The following is a 20640-nucleotide window of genomic DNA, read 5'->3' on the forward strand; positions in this document are numbered from 1 at the left end:
GACGATTTTTACTAAAAATACACATACCGCAGTATCTGTGAAAGAAGTACTATTGATACTGATGAAAGGGAAAATACCCAAGATATCTTCATTGACACATTATCATTTTTCACTCTGAAAAATTCACAGGATTGAAAAAATATTTCTTATGGAGATTTATAATTGGAAATGTTGACATCTTTTCTCCATTCAGAAGTCACTTGGAATACCTTGCACAATTTTTCAACGTTATCATCTGGGTACTTTCAATGTCTGTTGCAATGCAAAATCCTCGTAGACATCATATTTTTTAGCTGTGTATTGAAACCATACTTTTGAATGAACATTGTTTGAACCCTGAGGTAAACATGAATATGGAGTACTTAAGCAAAATGTGAATTGAAGTTATCAAGGGACAGAGTGTAGTGATAATCAAAAAATTATTCTATTGCAATTCCATTTGCTACTCCTTTAGCTTTAGTGGTATTGATTTATTTGGTAACCATTGGTTTGAGATCTTTAATTTGCCATTGCTGTAGCATCTTTATTTTTTTAAAAGACTCGATGAGTGAAGAGCATGTAATACAATACTGATTTGGTTTCCAATATTGATGGTCCACGGCCAAAATTGAATGCAACCAGAATCTTGCATTTTCTCAAATATATGAAAAAAAAATGGATTTACTAAAATGAATTTTTTTTAAATACACCTCAAAATTGTTGATTTTTGAGGCGCGGGCTATATTAATTAGTGTATTTTAACCCTTAAAATTACCCCTTAATTTGATTGCAAAGAAATTATTGTTACCTCACAGAAAAAAAATCAGTGAATACAGTATATCATACTATTACAGGTCTCTCATTGGGGATTATGGCATAGTATTTAATGTTAAATCATTATTTTGCAGGTCTTCCTTTAGGAATTGTGGCAGTATTTTATGTGGTAACATTCATCTTGTACAAGTACCAGTATGGTATGCCCGTGGACTTTATATATGGAGATGTCAACAACAATGGGCAAATGTAAGTTACAGATGATCAGAATAAAAGTTTTTGGATGGAATATATGTTTCCCTCCAATCATATTTTATTTACTAACAGATTAATTATTTCAATTAACATAAAATGAATGATTATATCTCTGGTTTTACAGTTCAGTAAAAAAGTTTGTGAGATAGCACTTCAGTTTTTTTACATCTTTATAGAACAAGCATGTAGGAAGAAACTTTGTCCCTGTATGAAAAAAACAAATATTGTGGAATCATCATTGTTCGTGGGGGACCAATGTTTGTGGCTTTCGTGGGTATCCCTTGCCCATGAATTTACATTCCCATGAACATATATACAAGCAATTGTTTAATATTTATTAAATTTATCCCGGCTACACTACCGACGAAATTACGTACCCACAAACCAGGAAAATTTTGGCTAACCTCGAACATTGACCCCCACAAATATAAATGATTACAAGTCATGGTATATTAACATTATTTCCTCGTTTTTGTGTGAGTATTTAATCCATTTCAGATTACATGCCAATTACTGTTTTATTTAACCATAAAAAAAAATTGTAATTATATCATAGACAAAAGCACTCAGTCGAAGAAAATTTACATTTCCTGCAAATATCAAAGAATGTGATCCCTTATTCCTTAAATGTTTCAACCGTGGAGGATGGCAGGTACAGACTTCTGACAAATATCACCATCGGTTTAGGGGGGATTTTTCCTGTAAATTGAAACCCGGGTGTAAATGAATATGATCTTTGCCATTAAGATTATCGACTGGTAATTTTTAAATCACATGATGTACTATACAATGCATTACACAATCATCAAAAGCTCTGAAATATGTACTAGTACCTTGTGAACTCTTTAAGAATTCATTGAGAAAACAGGTTAAGTATTGCTGTTTTTTTTTTTATTAAACAGAATTGAAAGGTTTATCACTGGTTTTTCCCATCTCCTACATGGGAGAAATTATGTAAACTAATTTGAAAGGTTTTGATTTCAAATTATCGCACACTAAAATTTCTTACATTAATTAATATTTGTGACATACAGATATATAACTTTATGAAAACACAAAAGCTTTGAATTAGTTATATTTGACCGTGAATACTTTATCTACTGATTTTAGTATCAAATACCGGTACAGTACTTGGAATTTCTTAAATGATCAAATATTAGACCAACAGTTCACTTGTCTGTTACTCTAATAGTGAATTAGAAGTATCATTTGAAAATAGATGATTTAGGATACAGTCCCTGTTTAATTTTAGCCCATTTTGTCTTTATTGTCAGCAGACAAATTAAAAACATTTTATAAGTGTATTAATAAAAAATGGGGTATCTATTTCAACTTGGCAAATTCAAGGCGAAACTGTTTGCAGTGAAAATAACCCTGTACTTTACAGTATGATGGGTCCAGCTTGCTATAATGAAACACCTCTTATAATTCACAGGTGCTTCATTACAAACTCCTATTCTGCCCTGGGAGGAGTGATTGCTCCTGTGTTGCTGATCCTGCTGTTTGTTGCTGTTGTGTTTGTCAAAGCCTTCCAAGTGACCCCTCAATGGCAGGCATACGACGACATCTACCGAGGGAGATACAACATAAATGGTAAACAAGTTCATCTTATTAACACCTTATATAGGATTTTTCTGTTTGTTAACTGACGATAATTGCATATTCTTTGATTACACGTGCATCAATTAAAGCAAAGCTGTTGCAGCATTAGGTTTTTCAGCATTTTTGCATGTTCTCCCTTGAAGGGTGTAAATTTTTGTCTAAGAAACTAATTAAGTGAATTATTGCTGCTGATTCATGAGGTTAGGAACTTTGAAAATGAGTTTTGACAAAGTCAGTTAAATTGAAAATATGAACGTAACCATGATTTCATTGTACGTTATAATAATATTAATGCATATGCTATATTATGTCTTAATATTATGTAGAAAAGTTAGTGTATACAGGAAAGTATTTGCCTCCGTTTTATTTTGCCCCCTTTTCCCTCGTTGTCAGTGGGTGAATTTAATTAAGACTGGGCAAATTCAAATGCTTTAAATTATCTCTCTTTTTACATAAGTTTGTTTAGATGAATTCAAGATGGGGTGAAACTGTTTGTAGTGTAGAAGGGCAAAAATAACACATGGCAAAAATGACACGGGGCAAAAATAACACTGTATACAGTAATTCTGAAAAAAAAAGTGTTGCTCTTACTAAGCTCATAGTTATATGAAAAGATGTTTGCTGACGTAAGAATTATATATTTTATACTGTGGATATACGACGAAAGGTAATCAAACTAATTCAACTTCAGTTGTACTGAAATGCAATATTACAGACTGATATAATTCCAGTATTGGACTTTGGTCAGCTTACAACTAAAGGAAGTTTACCAAATTCTTAAAACAAAAAAATTTCTTTTTCTAATGCATACATAAACATCTAAGAGTGCAGTTTTTTGTGATTTATATAAAGTACCGGTACTACGTGTATTGAAGATTGATTGATGTACATTTGATCCCAAATGTAACGTGGTTGAGCCCGGCCATCTCCAAATAACACTGAACACAATTTCAATTACAAAATTTTTTTTACAAAGAAAGCAAAAATATATTGAATCTATTTACAGCACACTCATTCACACTCGTTCTTTTGTTCAAACTGATGACAAATGTTGAAATTTTAAAAAAATAATTCCTTTTTGATAAACAGACAGAAAGACAATTTTAAAAGCATTAAGAATGTAATAAGTTTTATTTTTTATGATAATTAATATAGTCACTATTTCTTTCCCCTCCGCAGAGATCCGTACCTTGCTGTGCTTCTGGTTCGTGATCACCGTCACCTGGCTGTGGGGAGGGCTACACCTGGCCTACGGTCAGCTCTGGATGCTAGTCATGTTCTGCATCTTCAATATCATTCAGGTATGTGTACGCTGTCATTAATTGCAGACAAGGAATATTCGCAACAAAGTATAAAACATGGTTATAGCAGAGCACCAGGGACAAGTTTGATATAACCAAAATGTGTTATTATTTAATATCTGTTTTAATTTTTAAAATATAATTTTAAGATTAAGGGAATAAAAACTGAATTTTGAGTGAATTTGTTATAAAGTGTGTTTCCTGTAAGCACGTCTTACTGCATTTGCAAGTTGCTGAATATATCTCTAACTTTTTCTTGAAAATTAACATTATAAGCAAGGACTGCTTGAAAATAGTGTAATTGTATAATATGTAAAAGTAATGTGGCCTCAATTGACAAAATTTGTCATCAGGTCATACTATCGTACTTTGACATTGATGATTTAATTGACACTCGTAGCTAATTAAGCTGGTTTAGAAAAGATTACATTAACTTTTTACTTGATATAACATTTGAAATCATGCAATCAATCGGTTTGCAGAAAATGCTGAAATGTAAAATCATAAGTATTATAGATCTATCATATATGAATTCTAATCATGCAGTGACAATAGTACCTGTAAATAATCATATTTTAATTCATTCATTTGAAGGATATGTCAACAGCAGATGCATGTAACGCAATTGTGTAAGCATAACAGAAATCAAAGGCTAGAAAACAATTTAGGATTTAGCAGTACATGTACTCCTTGTTTGCCATTTCGATGAAGTCCTCATCCCAATGGTTAAAGATTATATGCACTTTAAAGTGTTAATTTGCAGATTCTGAAGTAAATAACATGTGGGAGGTAATTGAAATTATTTTCAACCCACACTGAATGTTTATTGGTGTTTAATTACCATGAGTAACTGACTTAATTTAGCTAGTGTGCATATCGTCTTTATTGACCAAAGGAGCCATGTGGCTCACAGGTACATATATGACAAACAATGAACAGGAAAATGGCGGAGGATTCTACTGAACACGTCCACCATTAGCCTTGTCAAACTTTGAACTTTAAAATGTCTAGGTTCCGGTATACATATTTACATGTTCTAAGTATATGTTAATTTGGTAAACTTTTTGGAGTGAGATTTGGTGCCAAGTGAAGCTTATAGGGGACCAAATAGAATGACGAGGTGTGAAATGGTAGTACTTATAATCATTATGGTGTATGTAAAACAAACTCAGCAGAGAACAGTCCACAATTGTTTTAAATCAAATGCACTGTTCTATGTATCTATACTTAAATACACTACCAGGGACGTCCTGACACTACCAATATATATTCATATATTTAAAGGTTTATATTTTTTTTTATATTGCTTAATTAACTGTTACTTAAATAACCAATATATCTTTTCCTGTTTTGCATACAGCAGCATTTGTATATATTTTGTTTTTCTAGTACCGACTTGTTTTTTTTCTTTTTAGTACCAACTAGTACAAAGAAGGTGCATTAATTTTTATGTTATTTTTTACCAGTGAAATATTACATAATTTTCTTATCTTCATAGCCATAGGCATGGTTGTCGAGTTATTTCTTAGGGGTATTTTTAGAAAAATATTAGTACATTAATTGTTCTGAAAGGATGAAATCACAAGCTCAATCTAGCTCTATGTATATGTATTAATTAACTAGCTGTTTAATTTCTTGCAAGCTAATAGCTTGAGGGTTCCAGTTTAGTTCCATGTTGATCAAATTCAAGAAATTCTTTCCAAATGAGATAGCATACCAATCATAACATGAAATAGTTTTGAAAATGTGTATGGTAATTTTACTACCGTATTTTTCTATTATCAATGAAAGGAAATGCAGCACCAATTAAGATTGCATGCTAACAGAAGCAAAAATGAACAACATTTTACTTTGAAATAATTAGAAAATTATTATTGTAATTGAAGATACTGGTATATTAGATACATCATTGTCAGCGTGAAATTAGCTTGAATAAAAAAATTGTTGGTAACCTTTTTTTTTAAAGATGTAAACCTAAAACGCTAATAGTTTCTGTTGAAGTAAATGATTTTGAGATGCATTTTATACTGAAGAGGGCAACATTGTGGACTACAATTGTTAATACAGTGTCTGTAAAGAACCTCTCTTTCTATCTGATTACCTACTCTCTCCATTGATACACAGGCTCTACTGGTGATTGTCCTCTACACAGTACTGAGGAACCCCTGTGTTCAGGAGTGCCTGGAGCCCCAGAAACGAGCCTACTCCATGTCCACAGAGAACCTCCACCCAAGCACCACTGTCCCCGCCGATTTCCACAACACCTTCACCACGGAAATCGGCAGCCTCAAGGGCTCCACTGCCTCCGTGGTCAATGAGGTAGGTGTATCTTGCTCTCCCACCAAGAGGGTGAGGTTGTACTGAACTAAACCTCCATGCTGTTTTGAATTTCTGTTTACTTTTACTGTTAACTGAGTTTTACACAAGTCATTATCTTGACTTATAATCTTTAGCAAAATACAGCCCCCACAAATATGGACAAATATGGACGATTTAATTTCTGGTATTCATGCAAATTACTAAATAATTATATGATTCTGTCTTTAGAAATTTAATAAAATGCAAAGATAAATTTGTTTTATATATAATATTATTGATAATCATATGACATTGCAATTTCAACATTCTTGGGGATATTTTCCTATCTTAATTGTTGCAAATATTTTTTACGGGTACTACAATATATAATTTTCCTTCCTATTGGCTTTTCCTCCACATATTTCACACTTTCTTTTCCTGTGTGGGGGATGAATCATTGCCTTCCAATTTATGTTGATAAATTGCAAGACCTAATGACGCAAGTTTACATGACTTTGATGAATGCAAGTATATCACACTAACTTTGCTTTTGTTTGCAGGAGTGGGAGAGAGAATCCACCATGCCATCCAAATCCACGACCATGAAAGTCAAACGTACGCTGCCCTCTAGTGGCAACATCTATGTGACTCCCCCGGTGTTAATCCGAGATGGGGAGGAGGATTTTCAGGACCTCTTGTATGCGCTCAAAACACAAGAGAGTTCTAGTGACGCAGACAGCATCGGATCAGACAAGATCTCAGAAATCTCGAGTAAAGTGGATCGCTACGAAATGAGGAGAATATCCATAGCAGATACACATTTATGATTGAATTATAAAGATAAATAATTTTTATTAAATCCATGAAAAGAACAAAAGTTGCATCTTTTTTATGATGCATTTAGTCCAAACAAGACTGAACCAGTGATCCAATATCTTATTATAATGATTATAATTTATTTGATATGCATATATATATATATATATTTCGCTTTTCATTTTATGGAAATACGTGTGTATGTGTTCAGTCATGTCCATGTATGTTTATTATTTTATCTGTCAGTGAGTATTTTTGGTCCATGTCCATATCATTTCTGTCTATCATTATTATCTTCAAAATAATAATTTTATCACATTGTTTCATTTTTAAATGTCAAAATTTTTAAAGTACATGTGCATTTTATGAAAGAAAATTACGTTGTGTGTATGATTGCATCAACTTTTTAATATTTTTTTTAAAGACAATTATTGATTGAAATTCAAACTGTCAATGAGATTAAAAGTACAGTTTTTAATTTTTAATAACATTCTAAAATAATATGATATGCATTTTTTTTTTTGCTGGGTTGTTACCAAAACAATAAAGTACATGTATTTCTACAAGTAATGTGTTTTCTTTAAATAATAAGAATAGACATTTCAGGTTTTATTTTGTTGTAAAAGATAATTAAAACTCAGGGGATACAGTTACTAACATAAAAAACAAGATGTGTTTATATATATAATTACGGTATATATGTAAGACTTAAAAGTCCGATGGTCACATCAAAGTCTGATGGTCATGCAAAGGTCTGACGATCTATGCCAAAGTCTGACAGTATGTTGTTGATGCGGACTCTAATGTCTGATGGTTAAGCTAAATTCCAATGGTCTGTATAGTTATAAAGACGCATCAAATCACAGTACGATGATAGACTATGCAAAAGTTCATCGGTCTGCATTTATATGCTCTACGCGCTAAAGTACAATGGCTGGATATGCCAAAGTCCAATGGTGTTGAAAAATCCACGTTTGTGACATAAAGTTATATCAACATCATCGACAACATCGTTGCTCTTAGTTCAACAATAAAAACAACCAAAGATGGTAGTATCAGGCAGTCTCGACTATAGTGACGTCTTGTGTAAATATACCTGTTACATACAAAACTGCTGCAACTTAGTCAAAAATGATTTATTCTTTGTGTTTTAACCAACGGCACTCATAGATAAAGCAGCAATCCTCATAAGCAGAGTTATTCCCCTTTTTTATTCTTGATTCATTTTTGCTTGTATCTCGCACATACAATTGTATTTGGGTTATTTGAACTATTGCATAAGGTAAATGGAAACAACTTTTTTATTTTTATCGAATCTATGTAGAACCATTGGGCTTTGGCAGGGCAAACCATCACACTTTGGCAACTGCACGTGAACCATCAGACTTCGGCATATCAAATCATTGGGGTTGCAATTGGTGCAGACCATTGGACTTTGGCATGGGAGTCTCATCACACTTTTGATGCCTACAAAACTTTAGAGGTACTTTAATATTCAGTGATATCAATAATTTCAATATTTTTTTCAACCTGTACTTTTTAAAGACTCTATCAAAAGGCAGCAAAGATCAAATAATCTCACAATTTTACCTCTTCAATTTTATTGCAGAATATGATGATCAAAATTTTCATAGTTGTAAATTTACAATATGCAGTATGAAAATACATGTAGCTAAAAGAAAAAAATGAACATTTAATAAAAAAATCAACACCAATTTGTTTCAGAAATAAAATCATTTCTATGTGGGTAAAAATCAATACAAAGTTTTTATTTTGTCAATAATTTGGTCCACCAAACTGTCGGGAGAGTTTTTAACGTCAACTTGAACACATTTTTCCTCCTCGGTAGGAACCTCTAGGGTTGCTAGTTGAGAAGTGAGCAAGGAGCTTGGCATGAAGTGACTCACACGTTGGTTCATCCTCTCCTCTAGGATCTCCCTGTCACCATGCAGCAAAACAAACACAAGGTCCTTAATCATTGGTACCACCTGCGGTGGTTCCTTCTGGGGTACAGTTGCTTGTCCATTGACTAATATATCTCTGTACAGTTTCTTCAGAGCAGAGCAGGTCACCACTCCAGATTTCCCTTCATTTGAAAGTCTGAAAAAGTGGTGGTTTTTAATTCATTTTGATTTTATCATTTCAAAATGTAATAATTCATCTTAAAAAACTAATCAATAGAACACTATCATGCCTTTTTTATCATTTTAATTGAGAATAATATAAGGAGATGTCATAATTGGTAATATTATATTTTTAATTAGGTATTTCCTAGTGATAATACCATATTTTTAATAAAAATAATAAATCTTCACTGATGTGCTAATTTTTACACATACATTGATACTGGTTCAAATATATACATGTATTAATTTGCATTTAATCTTACCCTTTCATGTAGTTGTGTATTGCCAATAACCAAGGAAATCTATCCTGTTAAAAATTCAGTAAACATGCACAATTTTAGTGAAGTGCAATTAAGAGAAGAACAAACTTGATTCTTTATGATAAGCACAATTTATAATATCCGTACAAGTTTATTATTATGGACAAAATGAAACTGGTTTCATTGTAAGTGTGATTTTTTTATGTTGTCACTGTAACTGTATTTAACTGTTAGTAATAAACACCTGTATTACATTAGATGAAATTAATCTAATAATTATCATGCAAACTTGTTTCAAATGAGAGCTAAGGATAACTGAGTGTTGTCAAAGAATTATATTATATACAATATACTTAATATTTGTTAGACCATATAAACATAGCTGTTATAAGGAAGCCATCCAAAAAAGCTATTACCTACAAGGAAACAAATATTTTTCCGCTAAACAGTAATACATGTATCTCCATATTAGATTTTAGAAATTCACTTTATTGGAGCTTCACCTTCATCTTGCGTAGGGTTTGAATTATAGACCTGCGAAACCTACTTTCCTACCAGTGTGCAACCACCGAACCATACACTTAGCCATCTCGGCAAGATAAAAAATTTAACATGAAGAAACCAATGTGGACATCGTATGGAAACAAGTCGCATAAAAGTACACTGAAAGTAGCAAGAAGATGCCTGGCCATCGTTAGAAAAACGCCAGGAAAGACTGGATCCAGCAAGAAACTCTCTGTGCTATTTAAGAGAGAGAGAAAGATGAAGAGGAGATGTAAAGTGTGGCCCACAAGAGAGTAAAGAACCTTGCACACCTTGACAAGAGAGAAACCATGGACCAATGGACCATCTTGCAGCCGAGGCAGAGGAGGCGGCAGTACAAGGAGAGCAAGTAAGAGTATAATAACATACAAGATCACCAAACAATAGTGTGATAAATTCAGAGGAGTCATAGGAGGACTTATCAAGTACAAACATGAATTTTTGTTAAAACTGCTGACACTAGACAAGGAATAAGAGGAAATAAGAGCTGAACACTTTCAAGATGAAATAGTGGATGCAATCACTAACCTCAAGAGCGGAAATCACCAGGTTGTGACAATCTTCATGCAGAGATATTTAAGGTGGACCTTGGGATAGCAGCCACCATCCTGTGGCCACTGCTCACATCTGTGTGGGATGGAGACAAAGAGTCTGATGACTGCATGGTGATTTTCAAGTTCCCAAAGAAAGGAGCTCTGAGCAATTGTAACAACTGAATAACTCTATTGTCAATACTAAGCAAGATTCTGGCCAAAATAATTATTAAAAGAATGTCAGATACTGCTGACATTGTACTGAGGGACATGCAGGGTTCAGGAAACAATGGGGATGTACCGACCAGACCTTCACACTCCAAAACATCATAGATCTAGAGCAGTGCACAGAGTGGCAGACAACTGTATGTGAACTTTGTAGACTTTGAAAAAAGCATGTGAAAGCATACACCGAGATAGCCTTTGGGACATTCTAGAACATTATGGAAACCCATCCAAACTGGTCCACCTGATCAAGGGCTAGCTTCTACAACAACTTCAGATGCTCATTGGGACACAACAACACCTTCTTCGATGTGAAAAACTGTAGGTTTGGAGGATCTAAACTTTGTGGACAACCTTGCGCTGCTGCCCTCACACACACCAGCATATCCAAGTCAAGACCAACAGACTGCAAACATAGGATAGCAGGTGGGGCTACAAATCAGCAAGAAGAAGACGGAGACAATGATATTAAATGTAGACATACCTGCTCCTGTTAAAGTCAATGGAGAGGAAGTATGCAAGTGTATACTAAAACTTTATTTTAATTGAAATTATACATTTACAATATAAAATTAAAGTAATTCTTTCTATCTGAAATACAGAATTGTTCAATGCATGCACTTGTATAACTACATTTACATATGTAGTACATATATATTGAAGTTAATGACTATAGTCAGTGCCCAAGTTAATGTTTCCATCACATTTTCAAGATTTCTAACAAAAATATACTTACCTGTCAAAAAAGTAAAATGGAAATTGATGAAGGAGAAAATATTTAAGATTTCTTCATTGATACCTAGCTCATCTATTTTCGCCCAGAGAAATTCATAATTTCTTAAGGAATTTATAATGGGAAATATTGACATCTTTTATCATTCGGAAGTCACTCTGAACACCTCGCATGATTTGCCAACCTTATCATCTGGGTACTTTCATGTCACTTGAGTTAATGTAAGAAGGGGAGGGGGGGGGGGGGGTAGGGGCTTGTGGATAGTCTCTAGATATTGTCTACAGAAGTCAATGCCAATTAAATAGCACCAGTAATGTCTAACCCACCCCTTGAAAAGTAAGTGACAAAAATCTCCCACACCTAAACTCTCTTGAAAAGTAAGCGACAAATAGCATCGAATCTCTCATACCTAAACTCTCTAGTAAAGTCAGTGACAAATGGCAACAAATCTTCCACACCTAAACTTTAAAAGTCAGCAACAAATAGTGACAAATCTCCCAAACATAAACTCTCTTGAAAAGTCAGCGACAAAAAGCACCAAATCTCCAATACTCTCTTGAAAAGTCAGCAAAAAATCTCCCAAAACTGAACTTTTTTGCAAAGTCAGCAACAAAAAGTGCAAAATTTCACCAACCCAACCCTTCTTTAAACATTTAGTGACAAATAACATCATATCTCTTAGGCTTTTGTATCATTGAAAATTAGCAACAAATAGAACCAAATCTCCCTGAATTAAATGTCCTTGACAATATTCACTGAAATAAAGACTTAATTTTTAGAAATTTAAAAAATAATACAAAAAACACCAAATCACTTTTTTTTTCTAGAAATATAATCTAGATTTCCTAAAATAAACAGCAATTAATTTTTCAATCAAATCTCCATTAATTTACTAGATTAATAAAAAAGACAGTGGCAGATACTTCAACATCTCTCTGCTTACTTTATTTACCTACCTGCATGGGTGTACATTTAAAATTATCAAGTTAAAATCTTTGTTCTCAAGATATATTTTAATACTCTTAAATGTTTGACTTAGTTTGGATAGAAAAGATATGGCCTGTATTAATATTTTTCTACTTATAGTAGAGAGAGAGAGAGAGAGAGAGAGAGATTTATCAAATTTTCAGAAATTCATCAATGGAACTATTATATATTGCTATTTTCATGATTGGACAAGTCATAGATGATGCTTTTCAATGAAATGAATTGAAGGAAACAGAATTCATGTTAGACATGAATACAGGTGAACATTGTTTGGATTCTTCATGAGGTACATGTATCGGTATACATATATCGAATGATTTAAGAAATTGTGCTGCATAAATATCTTGGGACAAAGTATAAACAATACAGCTTGTATAGAACACATCTATGATTATACATGTACCTGATCTGTCAAAGGGATTCCCTCAGACATCTTCTTTTTGTTTTCTTTTGAATGGAATTCATCTGCATCTCTGAATAGCATTTTGAGCTTCAAAATTGTAGAAATTTTTTTTGAACTGCATGTACATAAAATTCATTTTCAAAAAAATGTAACTAATGCATTTCAAATCCCCCATGGGCCAGCTAGATTATAAATGATGTTTAATGCTCCTTTTATAAAATTAAGTTTTAGTCTCTCTCTCTCTCTCTCTCTCTCTCTCTCTCTCTCTCTCTCTCTCTCTCTCTCTCTCTCATATATACCTTTTCAGCCAATTTTTTCCCAACAGTTGTCCTGGAAAAGATCAAACCATCATCATATATAAAATCTAATCCAAAACTACAAAATTTATTCTATGTAATTTTATATCTGTATCCCCTCACCGTCCCTGCAGTATATTCAATTTTAGGTCAAATTAAGGAACGTTAATTTTTTTCTCATTTAATCTTCAAAACCTATGGATCTAACCCTTCCAAAAAACATGTGTTTGGAATTTTTCGCTGTAAATGTTTAAAAAAAAGATAATCTTACATTTAAATGCATTGATTCAAACACTATTATAACGTTAAATATGTAACGTGAACATTGGAAAAATCGTGTATAAGATCCACCTGTAGTTATTTATATAGCAAACAAGTAATTTTACGTAATTGACTTTTCATAATCATACTTTCCACTTCCACATACTCCAATTACAACATATATCATTCTTGTAAACTGTCTTGCTCTTAATCATGTTAATTGCGCTAACACATTTTGGCTGTCTGTCAGCTGTTCGCTGTTGGGCAAGTTGTCCCCCATACGGAACACTTCAGAATTTTCGATGATTTTCAACGTTACGATCAGATGGATCCCGAAATATAACCTTTGGTCATGTGACTAAGCCGGTCTTCCATTTTGTATCGATGTGTGAAAATTAATGAATCTTGGGTAACGTTGAGGAAATTCGATACACTTTAGGTCTCATTCATCAAGATGTTTCGCAAAAAGAGCGTGAAAGGTGATGTCCACACCGAGTTACAATGCTCTGTTCGGTTTCTAGACGACTCGGAGCCCCAAAGTCTAAGTTTCAAGGTATTTATGCATGCAGGCTTGTCATTGACCTGGCCTGTTTACATGTTCATCATACATAATGCATGGCGTTTGTAACACACCATAGCATTAAAATGATACACTTTTTAACAGGAACAGGTTTTTGGTTATGTGAATTTGATATTCTCCCTCAAAATCCAGGCTTATAGCACGGTAATTCTATAGCACTTGGAATGATGATTGCAATTGACCCCTTGCACCCCAGCGAGACTCAGTATAAAACAACGCTACGCATGAGTTGATAATGCGATAGCGTATATAATAATAAATCAATTGAATGATATCTTTGGGTAAATTTGAACTATACTGGTAGATATCAGATATTCATTTGTGTATGATTTCAATTGAATGAATAAATTACCACGCTATCAACTAGGCCTACTGAAGCATGGTCATTAACTTGCAACTTTCAGGCATTGAAAATAAATCCCATCTATAAAACAGTACATTGTATATCTTGTTGTGCTCCTACATCACTAGTATATTTTGTTTACCAGAAGATCTGTCCTATGTTATTTCCTTGAGTTGTTTGTGTGGGTTAAATTATTATGAGTCACTTGTTGATTTTAGTTTTAAAAAATCTCCTTTTAATTCATCCCAAGGACAGTTAAGATCAAAGAAACAGCATGAGACAATAAGCATTACATCATAATCATTACACATTGATGCATAAAAACCAAAACACTGCGTAACGGAATGGAACAAATTATTACGGACCAGACAGGGATTCGAACATGGGCCCGGGATTCGAACATGGGCCCCAGAATCTCAAGCAATTTATTTATTCCTATAGCCTGGACCACCTAGAGGTTTTCGTGTTATATGCTGAAGTGTTTACCTTATATCAACAATATTCAGCTTTATTTTTGCTGTTTCTTACATTTATTTACTTTGTATGATCATATTTATTGAGCATAATGTAAGTGCAAAATTATCTTTAGAATTTTGAATTGGTATAAATTGCAATGAGTTAAACAATTAAAGCAACTTCAAAATTAGCTAGTTCAATGTTTATTCCCATACATTGATCGAGCTAGGTCTCCTCAGCATCTACATTTAGCAGGGGGTCTGGGACCCCAAGACCACAGGCTTTTAATTGTATCAGATGATCCGTCTGGATCTGTACAGAAATATTTCTTAATATGTGCAATTGTCAAACCTTTTTTTCATTGTAAAATCTTCTAATCTTATACATCTACTCAGACATTTACACGATATTAAGTATATCTGCTTCATCTAATGGTGTGTTACATATGTTTGCTCATGAACAGTAATTGCATATATCAGATCAATAATTTTTATTGTGAAACCATGCACTTGGTATAATCGATTGAATTTTTTTTTAGATATTTCATCTGTTTAAGTCTTTATATCACATATGTGTATTGAAGTTTGGTTTTTACAAAATGAAGGCCCAAGCAACCAATTTAATCATGTTTATCATTGGTTTGAACATATTTTATTGTATATTTACACAATGGGATTGGGTACAAGTTCCATAACTTATTAAGCCCTCTCCCTAAGGCCCAAGCAACCAATTTGATCATGTTTATCATTAATAACAATAGTGTAAATTTTAATGCATAGATATAAATCTTCTAAATTTCACTTTAGGAAATAATTAAATAACTTAATAGCTGTCTTAAGTCATTTTAATGTATTACAAATGTACTAGTAAATTTGTCATATTATATTGGGTTATTTTGAAATGACATTCAACTTTAATGGCGTTTTATAAGCCACATACAGTACACCATCCATTGATGTCCTGTAAAGTTTCTGTAACCTGTGATTTCACTGATTTCAGCAAACCAAACTATGAATGTCTAATGAACAAAACAAAAAAAACATAAATTTTTCTTTCTGGATGCTTTTCCTATTCCTCTTAATTTTGCTTTAATTAATATTGTTTCAATCCTAGAAAGCTAGAAATGTTTTCTTCCTGAGTGCAACGTTGCCTTCTTCGGAATTACTAGTATCACAAGTTTCTCTTGATGGTGCTGTGAAACTTAATTAGACATTGCATTAATATAAGCAGAGATGGAAGATGGAGAAGGGAAAAGCTAATTAGAGATTTCTGGGCCGAAAGATACATGCAGAGGTCAAAGCAGTGCTAAAAATATCCATACACTGATATTCATTAGGACTTATCAATATCTAAATATGAAATGAAAGATTATGCTTTTAAAAATATGAATCTTTGGTAACTGCATCTGTTATCAAGGATCTGCAAGTCAGAGATAGATGCTTTGTTCATGCATTTCTGAATATCTTTGCTCACTCTGATCTGCAGTTCTAAAACACTGTACTAACATAAATTGATGCACCAACATTTACGTTAAAAAAACTGTAGGAAAATGTGCATTGATGCGAAAAACCTTGAAACGTTTAAAGGATGAGTATGCATGTAGATGGAGAAAAAAATGATACTGCTTAATATGGTGTACATGTGTGCGTCACAATTTTAAGCAAACTGTTATTAGCTTCTTGAGATTGTGTGAGGTGTATGCATGTCATTTGTCATGTAAGACACTTACCTTTAGCAGTGATAAAAAAATTGGTAATAGTTGTACATTGTAGGCAAATGTAATATACAGATATTAAGTCTGTTATTTGACAGTCTCTCAAGGAAGTAGCAAAAAGTAGTCTCAAAAGAAATTTTTAAATGTTATTAAAGAGGAAATTATTTTTTATAAAATACTTTCCCTGGCTACAGTTGTCATTGTATAATGTACAGGACATGTTTTAATAACACCTTGTTTTGAAAATAAATGATGGTTGCTTCTTAGGTAAAATGAATTTCACATTTTAGGAAAAATGTACTCCGCAATAGCAAGGTATTTCAAGATGAATCATGTATTCAGTACGTGGCACAGTTACGAAAAAGTCATGATTTAATAATTTAAATTATAATGGCAATCAATTTAGACAAAACTTGGGTAGACCTGTTTATGAAAAAGGAGGGGGGGGGGGGGGTGTGTAAATTGAAACATTTTGAAAATGAACTCACACCAGTGTTTTCTTATTGTTGAATTCCACACTATAAATTCATACTGTTCTCAATTTGATCCAGAAAAGATTTTACCTGTATATTTTTGTTATATGTAAACATCTTTGTGCTCTATTTCCTCCATGTTGGAACTTTGTAGCAAAAAGATAATAGAATTCTTTATATAAACAGATTCCTCAATCTTCAAACTTCCATGTTGTCTTACCTTGAAGTTTATTTTTTGAAGTTGCATGGGTAAACTAATCAATGAAACCAAGAGTTTGTAAAAAGTTTTTGTTTAATTGTCCTGGGGAACTATCAATAGGTGTGTACATGTACTATATACCTCAACTGTTGTAAAGAGATTTTGACATGAATAATAAAGGTACTTAGATTTTCCACAATTATTACAGTAGTATTGTTCTCGCTACCTGATTTAATTATTTTGCAACATTTCTAGTAAAAAAAAAAAAGGGAGGGGGGTTGTTGAGGAAAAGAGAAACATTGAAGAAATTCATTTTATGCCTTTACAACTCATTTGATATTTTTTTTATAATTTGCCCTATCTATTGGAAAGCCTTTTTAACCAACAGGCTCCCTGGCTGAATCAATAAAGTGATCATGTAATGAAATGAGGCAGTTCCTTTCTGAATGTCAGGACTCTGCAGGGCTGAAACTGGTCTTTCAGGCAAATTGTGTGACAACTTGCATTAGTACCACGCTCTGACAGCACCGTCCCATGTAAATACAGACAGTGATAGATGCCTAAAGAAATTATTTTGTGCATCAACAGATAAATGATCAGTATAATGGTTATGATGAGTATTTTCATTCATCGAAACAAATTAATGGAATACCGGTATGTCATATTCAAGTAGTCATAATTCCTGTTCAAATGTCCAATTCATAGCTATATTTTCATTGTCAAAATGGTTGGGAGGGGGGTTGGAAGCTGAATTAAAAAAAAATAGAGGGTATATTAAAGTTGTATTTCGATAACTATATTTAATCATCCGTTAAATTTTGAGTCTTGATTCCATCATAACTTTTACAATTTGGAGAGAAAAGGGGAATAAAAGACCTGAGACGTGAGTGCACTAGAAGCAACCTTTGCAAACTCAGTGTGGTCAATGGATGCCTGAATCAATATTGAAGAAATTTGAAAAGGCATGGTTTTGTCCTGCTATTTTTCATACAAATTTACCAAGTGCTAATCAATTTGAGTGAGATGTACATTGATCAACCTTCTGTTGGATGTATACAATATATATAAAAGGCAGCTTGATTATCAACATTTGACATGGTATTACGACCAAGTACTAGGAGTATACAAATGCACTTTATTTTATTTATCAAACAGGGAATATATACTGGTAGTGTATTTCCCATGGCTTTAATATTGAACTGTATGTGATGAAGCTGAAACATAAACCACACCACACCTCTTTAGAGATGTAATGCATGTATCCTTTACATAAATTCTCAAGATTACACAAAATATGATAGATTCTAATTTAAAACTACAGTAGAACTTGCCTATATACTTTTAGCGAATATCTGCACCTACCGGTTTGTAAAATATGTAAATGATTTTTATGTAAGAAATCACTACCTACCTGCAAGCTGAATATTTAACAAACAGGTGTAGACCGTTCCAAAAGACAAACTATAAAAATATTAAAAGCATGCTAATATTCTGTCATGACATGACTACATCATGGCGCAACATCATGATATTGAAAGATCAGCAAACCTGTCAGCTCCGCTGATTGAAACTTTATACCAGATAACTTTATGACCATAAAGAATAAACAAATCTATCAATATTGCAGTAGCTCCGATGTTTATTGGGTCTATTTTTATTCAAAATGTTCTCCAAGAATAGCTTGTAATGGACAGTAAGTGACATAACCAAGTCAGAACCAGACCCCCAGGGAGGGGGATCTTTTATCAAAGACTGCCAATGTAGGTCAGCTAGTGTCATGAGGGGCTGTAATTCAAACCTATCAGTAATAAAAAATGCATCACTGAATGGTCACATAGAGACCTGGGTGTTGATTTTGGGATTGGTCTATATGTCAATAAATTTCACCAGTTTTCCCTTTGCAAAAATGGTACCTGAGAAGATTAATTTACTGGAAAGTAAGCGCCATAGTGACTTTTGGAGAAATGACTCAATTTATATTCATTCTCCAACATGCAATGTGGAACTTCAGTAATTAATGGACTTTGGCACCATTGAACCTCGGAATCTCCACCTCTTCTACATTTGGGTGTGAGTGCTGGTCAGGCAATCATTCAAGGGGATATATATACACTTATTTGCATAATTGATTCAATCAAGAAAGGAAGAAACCCAGTTAAACATATGGACATAAAAAAAACTATAGCATCCTCCAACTGATGATTGGAACTGATGGCTGACTCTATTCGAATGGGAATTACTACATGTATCATTTGTTCAGCAGCACGATGAGAATTAATTCGACTCAGGGCAGTAGCAGACACAGCTTTCCAGGCAGATATTATGGATAAAATGGTTATTTAAGACCTTCTCCTTTTTATGGAGAGAATCGAAAAATATCCGCATCTGCATGGCTGAGATACATATAAGTTTCCTATATTGGATGGTTGTCTTTGCCATCAGCCATAATTGTCGTGTCTCTATGGAGATCTCATTTTGGAATTGAAATCGGATGTGGATATACCTGTTTGGTTTTCTGTGATTGGTTTTGTTGGCATGTTCTAAATGATACTTAGGAAGCCAGGAATTGATTAGTTCAAGGGAGTATGAAGAAAGTGTCTTACACTGACCTTGATGGCTTAGAAGTCAGTGAAACGTTTAAATGTAAGGTAAAAATCATATCTGCATCACTTTTTCAATATATCTGTATCATTTCTTCTCTGCCTAGAACTACAATAGTGTGTTTCAATGTTCAATACTCTAAATTTACCAAATGATAAGTATTTTTATTTGAATATACCTGTACATTTTTAGAAGGTAAAAACCTCCATTATTTTTAATTGCATGCGTGTCGGTCTCCATTAATGTTGTTTCATATTGGATTTTTATTTTGGTTCCAGCAGCAAATATTTGATTTCTGTGACAAAACTAAATTTGTATTTTCAGGTTTTGTGCACTGATAATAAACATTCATTGTAATTAATCGATCATTAGTAGTACTGAGGATGGTAGAAATTTTGCAAAAAACCATTATTTTCCTGTCTTGCATTATTTCTTTTCAAATTAATACCCAGTACATAAAATCCATGCACAATACTTCTTAGTGCATAGACTGCTGTGATCAACTGAAATTTTAGCTTGATTATGATGTACATGACTATAAATGCCTATTTTATGCAGAGGTGGTGTATATAATGCTCTTGTTTTATTGTTTTTTGGCATAATCAGATCTAGACACTTGCACACAAACGTGAGAAATTCATATTTAGTAAATATATGATTATCTTATAGTCATATCTACGATACATAAAATAAATACCATTACTAATTAACAGTTTATTAGCGAAAACTTTGTACTGTGAATTTAATGAAAATATTTGTGAAAGCAAAATATGCAGTGTTAACCAATGAGAAGCTTGTTGTAAGAACAGGTGCGTTTTTGAAATCTCGTTTAAACCAATCATTTAGTCGAAATTTTATTACAGTTGAATTGTTTTGCAAGAA

At 33.1% G+C, this 20640-nt stretch overlaps 3 protein-coding genes across 12 annotated transcripts in view; 2 read left to right on the forward strand and 1 right to left on the reverse strand.

The window, feature by feature from the left end:
• The window catches only part of LOC128176597 (adhesion G-protein coupled receptor V1-like), a 100058-nt gene extending 91314 nt beyond the window's left edge, over positions 1-8744 (forward strand). For all 3 annotated transcript variants that reach the window (XM_052843030.1, XM_052843032.1, XM_052843031.1), the window contains exons 102-106: positions 888-1002; positions 2444-2601; positions 3790-3911; positions 6036-6230; positions 6770-8744. In XM_052843030.1, coding sequence (XP_052698990.1) covers positions 888-1002; positions 2444-2601; positions 3790-3911; positions 6036-6230; positions 6770-7036 — 857 coding nt within the window. In that variant the 3' untranslated portion in view covers positions 7037-8744. The remainder of the gene's footprint in view (positions 1-887; positions 1003-2443; positions 2602-3789; positions 3912-6035; positions 6231-6769) is intronic.
• On the reverse strand, positions 8612-18711 carry LOC128176600 (probable gluconokinase). 3 transcript variants are annotated; one of them, XM_052843039.1, is made up of 5 exons: positions 13542-13679; positions 13135-13165; positions 12836-12922; positions 9415-9458; positions 8612-9125 (listed from the first exon to the last, which is right to left on the reverse strand). In XM_052843039.1, exons 1-5 carry the CDS (start codon positions 13577-13579, stop codon positions 8780-8782), a joined length of 546 nt encoding a protein of 181 aa, XP_052698999.1. In that variant the 5' UTR covers positions 13580-13679; the 3' UTR covers positions 8612-8779. The 3 variants fall into 3 exon arrangements, with proteins under 3 accessions (XP_052698999.1, XP_052699000.1, XP_052699001.1); XM_052843040.1 differs by lacking the exon at positions 13542-13679 and adding an exon at positions 18569-18711 and having other exon boundaries at positions 8613-9125; XM_052843041.1 differs by lacking the exon at positions 13542-13679 and adding an exon at positions 16501-16583 and having other exon boundaries at positions 8613-9125.
• The window catches only part of LOC128176598 (FERM domain-containing protein 5-like), a 34372-nt gene continuing 27536 nt past the window's right edge, over positions 13805-20640 (forward strand). For 5 of the 6 annotated variants that reach the window (XM_052843034.1, XM_052843033.1, XM_052843037.1 and 2 more), the window contains exon 1: positions 13805-13945. In XM_052843034.1, the coding sequence (XP_052698994.1) occupies positions 13847-13945 (99 nt within the window). In that variant the 5' untranslated portion in view covers positions 13805-13846. Of the gene's footprint in view, positions 13946-19632; positions 19806-20640 lie in introns of those variants that run through there. The other variant, XM_052843036.1, reaches the window with a different exon arrangement.

This window comes from Crassostrea angulata, chromosome 3 (assembly GCF_025612915.1).
Source record: "Crassostrea angulata isolate pt1a10 chromosome 3, ASM2561291v2, whole genome shotgun sequence".
Lineage (NCBI taxonomy): Eukaryota > Metazoa > Mollusca > Bivalvia > Ostreida > Ostreidae > Magallana > Magallana angulata.

Bases quoted from the DNA above. Each gene is read 5' to 3' on its own strand.
- LOC128176600 (XM_052843039.1), bottom strand. From the start codon at position 13,579: ATGATATATGTTGTAATTGGAGTATGTGGAAGTGGAAA. The intron at 13,166-13,541 runs GTATGATTATGA...GATCTTTTCCAG, and splicing joins GGAGTATGTGGAAGTGGAAA to GACAACTGTTGGGAAAAAAT. The intron at 12,923-13,134 runs GTATATATGAGA...ACAATTTTGAAG, and splicing joins GGAAAAAATTGGCTGAAAAG to CTCAAAATGCTATTCAGAGA.